At 43.6% G+C, this 13,853-nt stretch overlaps 1 protein-coding gene across 2 annotated transcripts in view; it reads left to right on the top strand.

The window, feature by feature from the left end:
* The window catches only part of LOC138662822 (gastrula zinc finger protein XlCGF57.1-like), a 43,071-nt gene extending 30,586 nt beyond the window's left edge, over window positions 1–12,485 (top strand). Inside the window, exon 7 of one of the 2 annotated variants that reach the window (XM_069748787.1) lies at window positions 10,031–12,485. In XM_069748787.1, coding sequence (XP_069604888.1) covers window positions 10,031–11,139 — 1,109 coding nt within the window. In that variant the 3' untranslated portion in view covers window positions 11,140–12,485. The remainder of the gene's footprint in view (window positions 1–10,030) is intronic. The other variant, XM_069748788.1, reaches the window with a different exon arrangement.
* Window positions 12,486–13,853: the final 1,368 nt, after the last annotated feature.

The raw sequence follows: 13,853 nt of genomic DNA, 5'->3' as shown, positions 1-13,853 counted from the left end.
ACCAGGAATCAAATCGATAGCACAATCACAATCCCTATGCGGAGGTAGGGCATCGGACTTGGGCTCATCAAATACATCCCGGTAATCAGAGAAGAACTCAGGAACCTCAGAAGGGGTGGATGAAGAAATAGTCAGAAATGGGACATCACCATGTACCCCCTGACAACCCCAGCTGGACACAGACATGGATTTCCAATCTAAAACTGGATTATGGACTTGTAGCCATGGCAACCCCAACACGACCACATCATGCAGATTATGCAACACCAGAAAGCGAATAACCTCCTGATGTGCAGGAGCCATGCACATGGTCAGCTGGGTCCAGTACTGAGGCTTATTCTTGGCCAAAGGCGTAGCATCAATTCCTCTCAATGGAATAGGACACTGCAAGGGCTCCAAGAAAAACCCACAACGCCTAGCATACTCCAAGTCCATCAAATTCAGGGCAGCGCCTGAATCCACAAATGCCATGACAGAATACGATGACAAAGAGCAGATCAAGGTAACAGACAGAAGAAATTTTGACTGTACCATACCAATAGTGGCAGACCTAGCGAACCGCTTAGTGCGCTTAGGACAATCAGAGATAGCATGAGTGGAATCACCACAGTAGAAACACAGCCCATTCAGACGTCTGTGTTCTTGCCGTTCAACTCTGGTCAAAGTCCTATCGCACTGCATAGGCTCAGGTTTAAGCTCAGGTAATACCGCCAAATGGTGCATAGATTTACGCTCGCGCAAGCGTCGACCGATCTGAATGGCCAAAGACATAGACTCATTCAGACCAGCAGGCATAGGAAATCCCACCATAACATCCTTAAGGGCTTCAGAGAGACCTTTTCTGAAAATAGCTGCGAGCGCACCTTCATTCCACTGAGTGAGTACGGACCACTTTCTAAATTTCTGACAATATACCTCTATTTCATCCTGACCCTGACACAGAGCCAGCAAATTCTTCTCTGCCTGATCCACAGAATTAGGCTCATCGTACAGCAATCCGAGCGCCAGGAAAAATGCATCGATATTACTTAATGCAGGATCCCCTGGCGCAAGGGAAAATGCCCAGTCCTGAGGATCGCCACGCAAAAAAGAAATAACGATCCTAACTTGTTGAACTGGGTCACCAGAGGAGCGAGGTTTCAAAGCCAGAAATAGTTTACAATTATTTTTGAAACTCAGAAATTTAGTTCTATCTCCAAAAAACAAATCAGGAATAGGAATTATCGGTTCTAACATAGAATTCTGAACCACAAAGTCTTGAATACTTTGTACTCTTGCCGTGAGCTGATCCACACATGAAGACAGACCTTTAATGTCTATTGCTACACCTGTGTCCTGAACCACCCAAATGTCTAGGGGAAAAAAAAGGCAAAACACATTGCAAAGGAAAAAAAATGGTCTCAGAACTTCTTTTTTCCCTCTATTGAGAATCATTAGTACATTGGCCTCCAGTACTGTTATGAAAGATAATTCAGAACCACAATGGACATAGAGGTCAGCGCACATACAGTGACCTGACAATAACCCAAAAAACGAGAACGAGCTCTGAGACGTGGGAACTCTGTTGACCGCAATCCCTAATCCTAACAAACCACACTAGAGGCAGCCGTGGATTGCGCCTAACGCTGCCTATGCAACTCGGCACGGCCTGAGAAACTAGCTAGCCTGAAGGTAGAAAATAAGCCTACCTTGCCTCAGAGAAATACCCCAAAGGAAAAGGCAGTACCCACATATAATGACTGTGAGTAAAGAGGAAGAGACAAACGTAGAGATGAAATAGATTTAGCAAAGTGAGGCCCAACTTTCTGAACAGAGCGAGGATAGGAAAGGTAACTTTGCGGTCAACACAAAACCCTTCAAAAACCACGCAAAGGGGGCAAAAAGACCCTCCGTACCGAACTAACGGCACGGAGGTACACCCTCTGCGTCCCAGAGCTTCCAGCAAGCAGAAAAAAACAATTTGACAAGCTGGACAGAAAAAAACAGCAAACAAAATAGCAAAGAGGAACTTAGCTATGCAGAACAGCAAGCCACAGGAACGATCCAGGAGGAAACAGGTCCAACACTAGAACATTGACTGGAGGCCAGGATCAAAGCACTGGGTGGAGTTAAATAGGGAAACACCTAACGACCTCACCACATCACCTGAGGAAGGAAACTCAGAAGCCGCAGTACCACTTTCCTCCACCAACGGAAGCTCACAGAGAGAACCAGCCGAAGTACCACTTGTGACCACAGGAGGGAGCTCTGCCACAGAATTCACAACAGCAACCCCTGCCCGACACGTATCCCAAGAGGTTGTGTCAGACTTGTATTAAACAGACTTTACAGGATGAGGCGGCTGTTACGGCCACAAACATCCGTTCCATGATAAGACAGGAGATCCAGTCTCTCGGATCGAAATCTCACAAAAAACATGGAAGTAAGCACCTCTCTCCTGTCTCCAGTTCAGAATCTGAAGAGGGCCTTATCCGATCCTCCAATACCTCAGGATCATCCCCTAGCTCTCTTCTGAGGATGAAGGCGGTGCATGTTTTCCTGTCGACAGCATAGATAACCTCGTAAAATCCGTTAGGAACACCATGGGGTGTCCGGATACTAAGGAGGTTAGGTAGGTACAGGATATAATGTTTGATGGACTAGGCCAGAAAAAACGCCGTGCCTTCCCGGTCAATACCACTATTAAGGACCTTGTTAGGAAGGAATGGGACAAACAAGGGAAAGGGTTTCTCCCATCATCTTCTAAAAGGCGTTACCCCTTTAGTGATGAGGATTTGGCGGTATGGTCCAAAGTCTCTAAAGTGGATGCGGCAGTGGCGTCAACCTCAAAACAGTCCTCCCTTCCGGTAGAAGATGCGGGAGTTTTACTGGATCCATTAGATCGTAAAACAGAAGCTCTCCTCAAAAGATCTTGGGAGACAAATACAGGAGCCTTTAAGCCAGCAATATCAGGCACATGCACAGCTAGGTCTCTACTAGTCTGGGTAGACCAGCTGGAGCAGCAAGTAAAGGGCAAGGTGTCAAGAGAAAAAATTCTCCAAACTGTGCCTCTAATAAGGAGTGCTGCAGCATTTTTAGCCGACGCTTCAGCGGACTCCCTCCGGTTAGCGGCGAGGTCAGCAGGTCTGGTCAACGCGGCTCGTCGAGCCCTCTGGTTAAAAGGATGGAGGGGAGATGCACAATCAAAATCCAGATTATGTTCAATCCCATGCCAGGGTGAGTTCCTGTTTGGGAAGGTCCTAGATGACCTACTGAATAAAGCAGGAGAGAGAAGGAAGGGCTTTCCTAAACAGTTTCTTCCTTCTTATAGGAGAGCGTTTAGGAGACGGCCATTTAACAGGAGGAGGCCGTACGAGCCACAGAAAGACAGTTGGGAGTCAAAGGAAGCAAAACCGAAAGGTGCCTTATACAGTAACCCTGAGACATCTAGACGTGGTAGATACCATCAGTAGAGAGATCCCAGTTGGTGGGAGACTTAAATATTTTTATCATCAGTGGGAAAACATAACTTCAAATCAATGGATCCTCCGTCTAATAAGATCTGGACTAAGATTAGATTTCTTTAAATTTCCATGAGATAAATTTATCATAACATCACTGAAAGCGCCGGACCAACAAGAAGCGCTTCAGTTAGAAATTCTGAGCCTTTTGGCTAAGAATGTTCTCGTCGAAGTACCAAAAAATCAGGAAGGGAGGGTATTTTATTCCCCTTTATTTCTGGTTTAAAAACCTGATGGTACTTTTCGGACTATAATAAATCTGAAGAAACTAAATTCCTTTTTGTATGAAAACACCTTTCAAATGGAATCAATAAGATCTACCATTAAACTTTTGTTTCCTAGGTGCTTTATGATGGGTCTGGATTTAAAAGATGCATATTACCATCTTCCAATTCATGCAGACCACCAAAAATATCTGAGTGGCAATAAACCTACAAGGCCGGATCCGTCACTTCCAGTTTACGGCCATGCCATTTGGCCTTTCTATGGCCCCTCGAATTTTCACGAAAGTCATGCTAGAGGTGATGGCCTATCTACGTCATCAGGACACACTAATTGTGCCCTATTTAGATGATTTCCTAATAATTGGTAATTCAGCATCTCAGTGTGAAGAACGCTTGTCTAATACCATTTCATCATTACAGGCTCTAGGCTGGATTGTAAACTTCAAAAAATCAAGACTGCATCCAGAAACTCTTCAGTCCTTCCTAGGACTAGTCTTGGACTCTGTAAGTCAAAAATGTCTCTTACCTGAAACCAAAAAATCAACCATAATTTCAAGTCACTATGGCAATATCTAGGCCTCACATGTCTCTTAGAGATGCCATGTCTCTCTTGGGTTCACTCTCCTCCTGCATTCCTGCGGTGCAATGGGCCCAATACCATACTAGGGCCTTACAACACCAGATACTTCATGCTCAATCACATTGCCAGGGTCATCTAAATACTAAGATCCCCTTATCTGATGATGTGCTTCAATCTCTCCTTTGGTGGTTAAATAAAGACCATTTGTCCAGAGGAGTCTCATGGACAATAAGGTCCTCTAAAATACTCACTACCGACGCAGGTCCAGAAGGGTGGGGGGCCCATCTGGACCAAAATATAGCCCAAGGTCGCTGGAGTTCTTTAGAAATTCATCACTCCTCAAATTGGAAGGAACTAAATGCAGTTTATTATGCCTTAAATTTTTTCCTTCCTCGGCTCCGAGGGTCTCATGTCAAAATCCTGTCGGACAACACAACAGTGGTCGCATATTTAAATCGGCAAGGCGGAACACGATCAGGAAGTCTGATGTGTTCAGCAGCAGACATCTTCGAGCTAGCAGAACCCAATTTACTTTCACTTATGGCTCTACACATCAGATGAGTAGAAAATTTAAAAGCCGACTTCCTAAGTCGCCACACGCTTCGCCAGGGAGAATGGACTCTCAATCCTCGGATATTCAGGAAGATAGTGGACATATGGGGCCTTCCGCAGATAGATTTATTTGCGACCAGGAACAACAGGCAGGTACCGATGTTTGCTTCCCTGAATGTGTCAGATTATCCAGATATAGTAGACTCTCTCCAGTATCCATGGAAATACGATCTGGCCTACGCTTTTCCACCAATGATGCTACTTCCAATGGTAATCAAGAAAATAAGGGAAGAAAAAGCAAAAGTAATATTAATAGCTCCGTTTTGGCCAAAGAGACCCTGGTTCTCCTGTCTTCGAGCGATGTCAGTTTGCGATCCATGGATTCTGCCAATGACCCCAGACCTACTGTCTCAGGGTCCATTCTACAATCCACAAGTAAAGGGACTCCACCTTACGGCGTGGAATTTGAGAGGCAGATTCTAACATTAAGAGGGTTCTCACAAGAATTGATTAATACCTTACTGTTAAGTAGGAAAAGATCCACGACTCTTATATATAGCAGAGTATGGAGGAAATTTCTCAACTTTTATACGGAACCCTTCTCTAACAAGGTTCCTATTAAAGCCATCCTTGAATTTTTACAAAAAGGTCATGAGATGGGATTATCGGTTAATACCTTGAGAGTTCAAGTGTCTGCCTTAGGAGCCCTCTATAGTGCTAACATAGCGGGTAATAGATGGATAGCAAGATTTGTTAGAGCATGTGAACGATGTACTCCGGTTCATGTCCCACGTCTACCACCCTGGGACTTGAATCTAGTTCTAGACGCCTTAACTGGACCGCCTTTTGAGCCTTTAGATTCCATCCCTCTAAAAAATGTCACATACAAGGTAGCTTTATTGATAGCCTTAACATCGGCCAGAAGAGTAGGAGACATCCAGGCCCTCTCCATAGACCCTCCATTCTTAATGACATATCAGGACAGGGTGGTTCTCAAACCAGATCCATCATATCTCCCTAAAGTAGCGACAAAGTACCATAGATCTCAGGAAATTTTCCTACCTTCCTTCTATGATAATCCACTAAATCCAGAGGAAGAGAAGTTACATACAGTTATATGAAAAAGTTTGGGCACCCCTATTAATCTTAAGCTTAATGTTTTATAAAAATTGTTTTTTTTGCAACAGCTATTTCAGTTTCATATATCTAATAACTGTTGGACACAGTAATGTTTCTGCCTTGAAATGAGGTTTATTGTAAAAGAAAAAGCAACGAAGATCAGCTTACCTCCTCTCAGGCCCAGCGCACGGATCATGCAGTGCAGCAAGTAGTTTGAAGAAAAAGCAGAAGTCCAGCGCGGGTGATGTCCATAAAAAATACCTTTTATTCCATATTCGTTAAAAGCACATAAATCCAAAGTCCATCTTCATATCCATAGACACAAAAACGGGTGATTCATACCAGTGACAGTCACAGGCTTAAAGTGCATTAAAATCATACGAGTTTCAACGGTCGTGCCGCCATCACAATGAGTAAGGCGGCACGACCGTTGAAACGCGTATGATTTTAATGCACTTTAAGCCTGTGACTGTCACTGGTATGAATCACCCGTTTTTGTGTCTATGGATATGAAGATGGACTTTGGATTTATGTGCTTTTAACGAATATGAAATAAGAGGTTTATTGTACTTACAGAAAATGTGCAATCTGCATTCAAACAAAATTTGACAGGTGCATAAGTATGGGCACCTTTATCATTTTCTTGTTTTAAATACTCCTACCTACTTTTTACTGACTTACTAAAGCACTTTTTGGGTTTTCTAACCTCATTGAGCTTTGAACTTCATAGCCAGGTGTATGCAATCATGACAAAAGCTACTTAAAGTGGCCACTTGCAAGTTGTTCTCCTGTTTGAATCTCCTCTGAAGAGTGGCATCATGGGCTCCTCAAAACAACTGTCTAATGATGTGAAAACAAAGATTATTCAACATAGTTGTTCAGGGGAAGGATACATAAAGCTGTCTCAGAGATTTAACCTGTCAATTTCCACTGTGAGGAACATAGTAAGGAAATGGAAGAACACAGGTACAGTTCTTGTTAAGGCCAGACGTGGCAGGCCAAGAAAAACATCAGAAAGGCAGAGTAGAAGAATGGTGAGATCAGTCAAGGACAATCCTCAGACCACCTCCAGAGAGCCTCAGCATCAACTTGCTGCAGATGGTGTCACTGTGCATCGGTCAACTATACAACGCACTTTGCACAAGGAGAAGCTGTATGGGAGAGTGATGCGAAAGAAGCCGTTTCTGCAAGCACGCCACAAACAGAGTCGGCTGAGGTATGCAGAAGCACATTTGGAGAAGCCTATTTCTTTTTGGAAGAAGGTCCTGTGGACTGACGAAACCAAGATTGAGTTGTTTGGTCATACAAAAAGGCGTTATGTATGGCGGCCAAAAAACACAGCATTCCAAGAAAAACATTTGCTACCCACAGTAAAATTTGGTGGAGGTTCCATCATGCTTTGGGGCTGTGTGGCCAATGCCGGCTCCGGGAATCTTGTTAAAGCTGAGGGACGCATGGATTCCTCTCAGTATCAGCAGATTCTTGACAATAATGTTCATGAATCAGTGACAAAGTTGAAGTTACGCAGGGGATGGATCTTTCAGCAAGACAATGATCCAAAACACCGCTCCAAATCTACTCAGGCATTCATGCAGAGAAACAATTACACTGTTCTGGAATGGCCATCCCAGTCCCCAGACCGGAATATCATTGAACATTTATGGGATCATTTGTAAAGGGCTGTCCATGCTCGGCGACCATCAAACTTAACTGAACTGGAATTGTTTTGTAAAGCGGAATGGTCAAACATACCTTCATCCAGGATCCAGGAACTCATTAAAAGCTACAGGAAGCGACTAGAGGCTGTTATTTTTGCAAAAGGAGGATCTACTAAATATTAATGTCACTTTTCTGGTGGGGTGCCCATACTTATGCACCTGTCAAATTTTGTTTGAATGTAGATTGCACATTTTCTTTTAGTACAATAAATCTCATTTCAAGGCAGAAACATTACTGTGTCCAACAGTTATTAGATATATGAAACTGAAATAGCTGTTACAAAAAAAACAATTTTTATAAAACATAAAGCTTAAGATTAATAGGGGTGCCCAAACTTTTTCATATAACTGTATGTTGGACGTATAAAGAGCAGTCCTAAGCTACATAGAGAGAACCCAGTCCTGCAGACAGAGTAGGGCTCTGTTTGTTTCTTTTCAGGGTCACCGAAAGGGCCACGGTGTCACGAAAGTTACCTTGTTCCGTTGGATCAGAGATGCTATCCATCTTGCATACTTGTCAAAAGGCAAAGATCCTCCAGAGGTAGTGAAAGCACATTCAGCTCGGGCTGTATCATCCTCGTGGGCGGAGAATAAAGACATCTCCATCGAGCTCATATGTAAGGCCGCAACCTGGTCATCGCCTTCAACTTTCTATAGACATTATAGACTTGATCTGTCTTCTGCATCTGACTTGGCATTCGGGAGAGCCGTCCTTAGTACGGTAATCCCACCCAGGTGAAGGTTCTCTGAAAATCTCTCAAAGTGGGTGCTGTCGTGGCGAAGGGTAAAAAGGCGGATTACTTACCGGTAATGCCCTTTTAATGAGCCACGACAGCACCCTATCACTTCCCGCCCTAATAGATATATATAGTTATTAATACAAGATATTCCCATGGGTGAATATAGATATGATAAAATGTACTAAAGATTACGGAGATATACTAATCTAACAACGGTGGTTCCTCTCGTACTCTGAAAAACAACTGAGGAGGAGAGGGGGGCCGCCCTTTTGTCTCTGTAGGTTTCCTGTTCCTATGGGCGGGTCCCTCTCTCAAAGTGGCTGCTGTTGTGGCTCATTAAAAGGGCATTACCGGTAAGTAATCCGGCTTTTTTACTCTATAACAAGATCGCTGACTGACACAGCTGTTGCCCGCAGCACTTCTAACACTGTTTCTCCTCTAATCTCTCACTGACAGGAGATCTGAGGAGAAACAGCGTTTTTATGAGGCAGATCGCCCGGGAAAGTTGGTTGCTACAACAAACTTTCCTAGTGACTTGTCTCATTGGCTGGTGTGACATCAGGACCTGAACCAATCAGGTCTCGATGAGGTCGGGGGTCACAGGAACTGTTGTGCTCCAGAATCCCCTCGTTATAAGGTACATGGGGGTCCCGATAAGCACAAAACTGCTGACCGTAGAGAAATGGTAGCTAAATGCCGGCGCTAGCAGGGCTTTGTGCAGCGCCAACATTTATCTACGGTTGGTGGTCACAAAGCGGTTAAGTTAAGGGTACCATAATTTTTGTCCAGGCCTTTTTCATGAGTTTTTTTTTTTTTTTTTTTAAATCTGTGGAAACCTGGTTGAAAAGCAATGTCTGACTTTAATTTGTTCAATTTCATAGATCTCTTATTAATTACTTTTGTCGGATTCAAGTTATTTCTGTGACCATTGTGGGTTTTTCTGTCATTAAACGAGGGGTACCAACAATTTTGACCAAGTGTGTAGGAGGAGTGAATATTTTGACTCCACAGCCATTTTCCGGAAATTGAGACTCAGTGGATGTTGGAGAGTGAAAATTACACATTTGTCATTTTAGTACCCAGCACAGATTGTGCTGCAGGAGACACACACCGCAAATTACCGTAAGTGCATTCTTCTCACTATATAATATTGCTAAATACAGGGATCCTAAATGTTGTTTGAGCACACTGCAAGACTCAGAAGTGAGAGCGGATTTTGCTGGATTGATTTATAGAAACTTTTTTGCTTTTCAATAGCCTTTGAGCCACTAATAGTTTGGAAACCTCTGTTTTTCCATTGACAGATGATGGACCTGAGTGGGGACTTGTTTTTGTGAGATGAGAATTGGTATTATTTTTGCCTACATAACATTGATTGGTTTCTTTTTATTCGATATATGGAAGGCAGAATGAACAAACAGTTGAACACCACATACTACTGGTTCATCCAACAAGGTTTTCTATTAGACTGTGAAAAGTCATTGTCTTAGTAAATAAAGTTGTTGTACATAGCTTGCCATTTGTATGGACAGTTTAAGCAGAAATGTTGTTATATAAAACTCAAGGATATTGTGTTAAAAAATTTTTTTTATCTTAGTAGATGACTGTACCAAGAGATCAAAGGGACAGTTGACATATTCAATGTTTAAATCTGATGATCTTGAGATCCTACAAGATACAACTGAAGTGATTGCTGTTTCTCCAGATATATCATCATCAATTCACACCAAAGATCTGTCATCTGATCCTCTGAAACAGGTCCTATCTTCTGATTCATTACTGACTGCTAAGGAAAATCAAGGTCACAAAAGAGGCATTAAAAAGCAAACTGCTCCTAAAGCAAAGAAGTCATTTTCATGTTCAGAATGTGGGAAATGTTTTAACCAGAAAGGGAGTCTTGTTAGTCACCAGAGAACCCACACAGGGGAGAAGCCTTTTTCCTGTTCAGAATGTGGGAAATGTTTTACGCATAAATTGCATCTTGTTAGGCACCAGAGAACCCACACGGGGGAGAAGCCTTTTTCTTGTTCAGAATGTGGGAAATGTTTTAACCAGAAAGGGAGTCTTGTTAGTCACCAGAGAACCCACACGGGGGAGAAGCCTTTTTCTTGTTCAGAATGTGGGAAATGTTTTACGCTTAAATTGCATCTTGTTAATCACCAGAGAACCCACACGGGGGAGAAGCCTTTTTCTTGTTCAGAATGTGGGAAATGTTTTAACCAGAAAGGGAGTCTTGTTGGTCACCAGAGAACCCACATGGGGGAGAAGGCTTTTTCTTGTTCAGAATGTGGGAAATGTTTTAACCAGAAAAGGAATCTTGTTACTCACCAGAGAACCCACACAGGGGAGAAGCCTTTTTCCTGTTCAGAATGTGGGAAATGTTTTAACCGGAAAAGTACTCTTGTTACTCACCAGAGAACCCACACAGGGGAGAAGCCTTTTTCCTGTTCAGAATGTGGGAAATGTTTTACCAAGAAAAAATATTTAGTTACTCACCAGAGAACCCACACAGGGGAGCAGCCTTTTACCTGTTCAGAATGTGGGAAATGTTTTATCGAAAAATCACATTTGGTTAGGCACCATAGAACTCACACAGGGGAGAAGCCTTTTTGCTGTTCAAATTGTGGAAAATGTTTTAAATGGAAAGTGCTTCTTGTTAGTCATCAGAGCAGTCACACAGAGGAGAAACCTTTTTCATTTTCTTAATGTGGGAAATATTTTAATTGAAAATCATCTGTTAATAAACATCAGAGACGTCACATAGGGGAGAAGCCTTTTTCATGTTCATAATACTGGAATAGTTTGAACCAAAATTGAATCTTCTTAAATGAGTTATCTCTTGTCATTCCTTGTGTTTGCTGACAAAAGGGTAAAACTAAACTTTATTAATTCCAAATGTAAAACTATACCGATAATTCACCCCCTGAAGATTAGTCAGTAGGTGACTAATAGAAAAACATGTACCTCACAGTTCAGTATATAGGGTGAGGTGACATATACACACTCACTCTCCAAGCCTCTAATTTCTACGTGTTTCATCATCCTCACCAAAGACGACTCATCAGGAGACTATTTAATATTGACCTATATTCAAGCGAGACTAGACAAAAAAAAACTAGTCATGTATCATGTTATCCGAAACAGTCAGAAAACTAGCCACATATTGGCAGATCCCAGACCTCAAGCTATACAGTACACTTCGTAAGTTTATAAGCCACTGCAGTGTCCGGAATAGATAGTATGTGAAAATACAATACAGTATAGTTCTTGTGTTTTTTCTCCTATAGGGACTGCCCCAGTTTGGTATTGTAACAGCTGTTAATTAGTAGTGCAGACAAATTGTCCTGGACTAAACTCAGTTTTCAGACGGCCCAATATGTACCACTCATTGAAAACTTACCTGCTCCAAAGATCAATAGCAGCTTCTAACTAATGGCTATGCTGCAGTCTGTCAAGGAATGCAATATCGTTATAAAGGCTAGGGATGTGTGCAATCATAAAACATGAGAAGGACAGGACAGCAGCCATTTTACATCATGGCTGCATTACGAGAGACACGGATCTATCATTCCATAGGAAAACAACCTAGGGGATTTCAGCCTCGGTTGCAAGAATACAGATCTGCTCCATTGACCATCATTGAACCATGTATACGTTTGGAAAAGCCAGGCTGTGATCCTCAGATCAACTGGCCTTGTACCTTGTATGGACTCAATGGACTGTCTTCTTCCTACGCTTGTCGTTAACTCTTGTCTGTGTGCGTGCCACAGGTGGAGTAACCGACCCTGGAATATGAAGCTAAGTTGTGATCCTCGTATCAACTGGCCTTGTATGGACTGGCATCTTCCTACGCTTGTCGTTACCTCCTCTGTGTGTGTACCACAGGTGAGGTAGCGACCCTGGAAGATCTGTAGTCACAGCTGCTATTTTCCCGGTGAGTCAGCGGAAGGGCGAGACTCTGTAATGTTCAACATCTTGGGTACTGTGCTGTGACTGTTCTGTGTTATTTGCCTATTCTGTGGTACAATAAAGCTTTGCCACAGTTTTACTCACACCCTGTGTTGCCTGAGTAGCGTTTTGCCCATGTTTAAAGGAGAGCAGGAGTTTGGCGAGATGATCCCTGGTTCATGCCTTTTCGGCTAGCAGGTGGCGCTCATAGCAATCCAGCAGTGACAACCATAGACTTCTGCTGGAGACCTCTTGTTGTCATGCCAACCCATCGGTGACCTCTGATCATGTGACGGGGTCACTGATGAGCGGGATTTCCGGTGCACTTGCTGACATGTGCCAGAAAAGATGTGATTCAGCGCTGGAGCCAACATCAATGGGAGGGGGTCATACATCTGTGTACATTTACGCCTGACGTCGGAAAGGGGTTAAAAGGGATTGTTTTAGGCTAGTTTCACACTAGCATTTGGCAGGGCTGCGAATGAAAGCCTGCTAACTCCGTGAAGCCCCGCCCACTGCCGCTCCTCTTCCTTCAGCTTCGCCTACATCTGCATGGGTCCTGCATACCCTACCTTTAACATTTGGTACGCAGGCCGTGTGGATGTATGCGGATGCTTCTGCATGCGTCGTTTTGAAGCTGCGCCGACCACAACATGTTGAGTTTGACACAGGTCAGCGCAGCGTCAAGACGACCATGCGGAGGCATCCGCATACATCTGCATGGCTTGCATACCCAATGATAAAGATAGGGTATTCAGGATGCATGCAGATGTAGGTGGTGTCATGAATCCCACCGTGCTGCCACCAATATGTCTCGAATCCCGCCGGATATGTCAGGGATCCCACCACTCTGTCACGGTTTACGGGGAAGATACCTTTATCATCCCCACCACTCACACCAATTTGTCACGAACCGGGCTTGTTTGGTTGCCCCTCGTTCCTTCTGAAGGGGATTTATCTATATCACACTTCCCAGTTCCGCTTTGAAACTTGCAGCTCTCTTGGCACCCCCCTTAACCTCAGGTCAGTCAGGGTACTGCATGTAGGGTAATTAGTCGCCAGAAGGGCAGCCTGCTATATATTGGCTATTGGGCATGCTGCAGCGAGGGCAAAATAACTACTCCCACACAGGCGGGAACAATAATTATCAACGATATGCCCTCGTCGTGACATCACTGAGTGGGCTGAGTTATGACATGCACTCTTTACGTTTTGGCTTCACCAAACAAAGACATTCCTGGGGGAAGGGAGGGGGAATGAGTGCCTTGAATTCCAATGTGCTGCCAGCAGAGAAGCGAACTGGGGTCGAACATGCAGCAGGTGTCTGTTCTTGGATGTGGCAGAGCTCAGTGCGCGATAATAGACAATCCACTATCTCATGTTCCAATCCTGACACTTCCCCCTTTTCGACTGTGCTACGGAGGCAGGACATCTCAATACACCTCCATACGAACCTCAGCAGGTTCTCCCAA

This window comes from Ranitomeya imitator, chromosome 2 (assembly GCF_032444005.1).
Source record: "Ranitomeya imitator isolate aRanImi1 chromosome 2, aRanImi1.pri, whole genome shotgun sequence".
Classification (NCBI taxonomy): Eukaryota; Metazoa; Chordata; class Amphibia; order Anura; family Dendrobatidae; genus Ranitomeya; species Ranitomeya imitator.
This window is presented reverse-complemented; position numbering and strand designations above follow the sequence as displayed.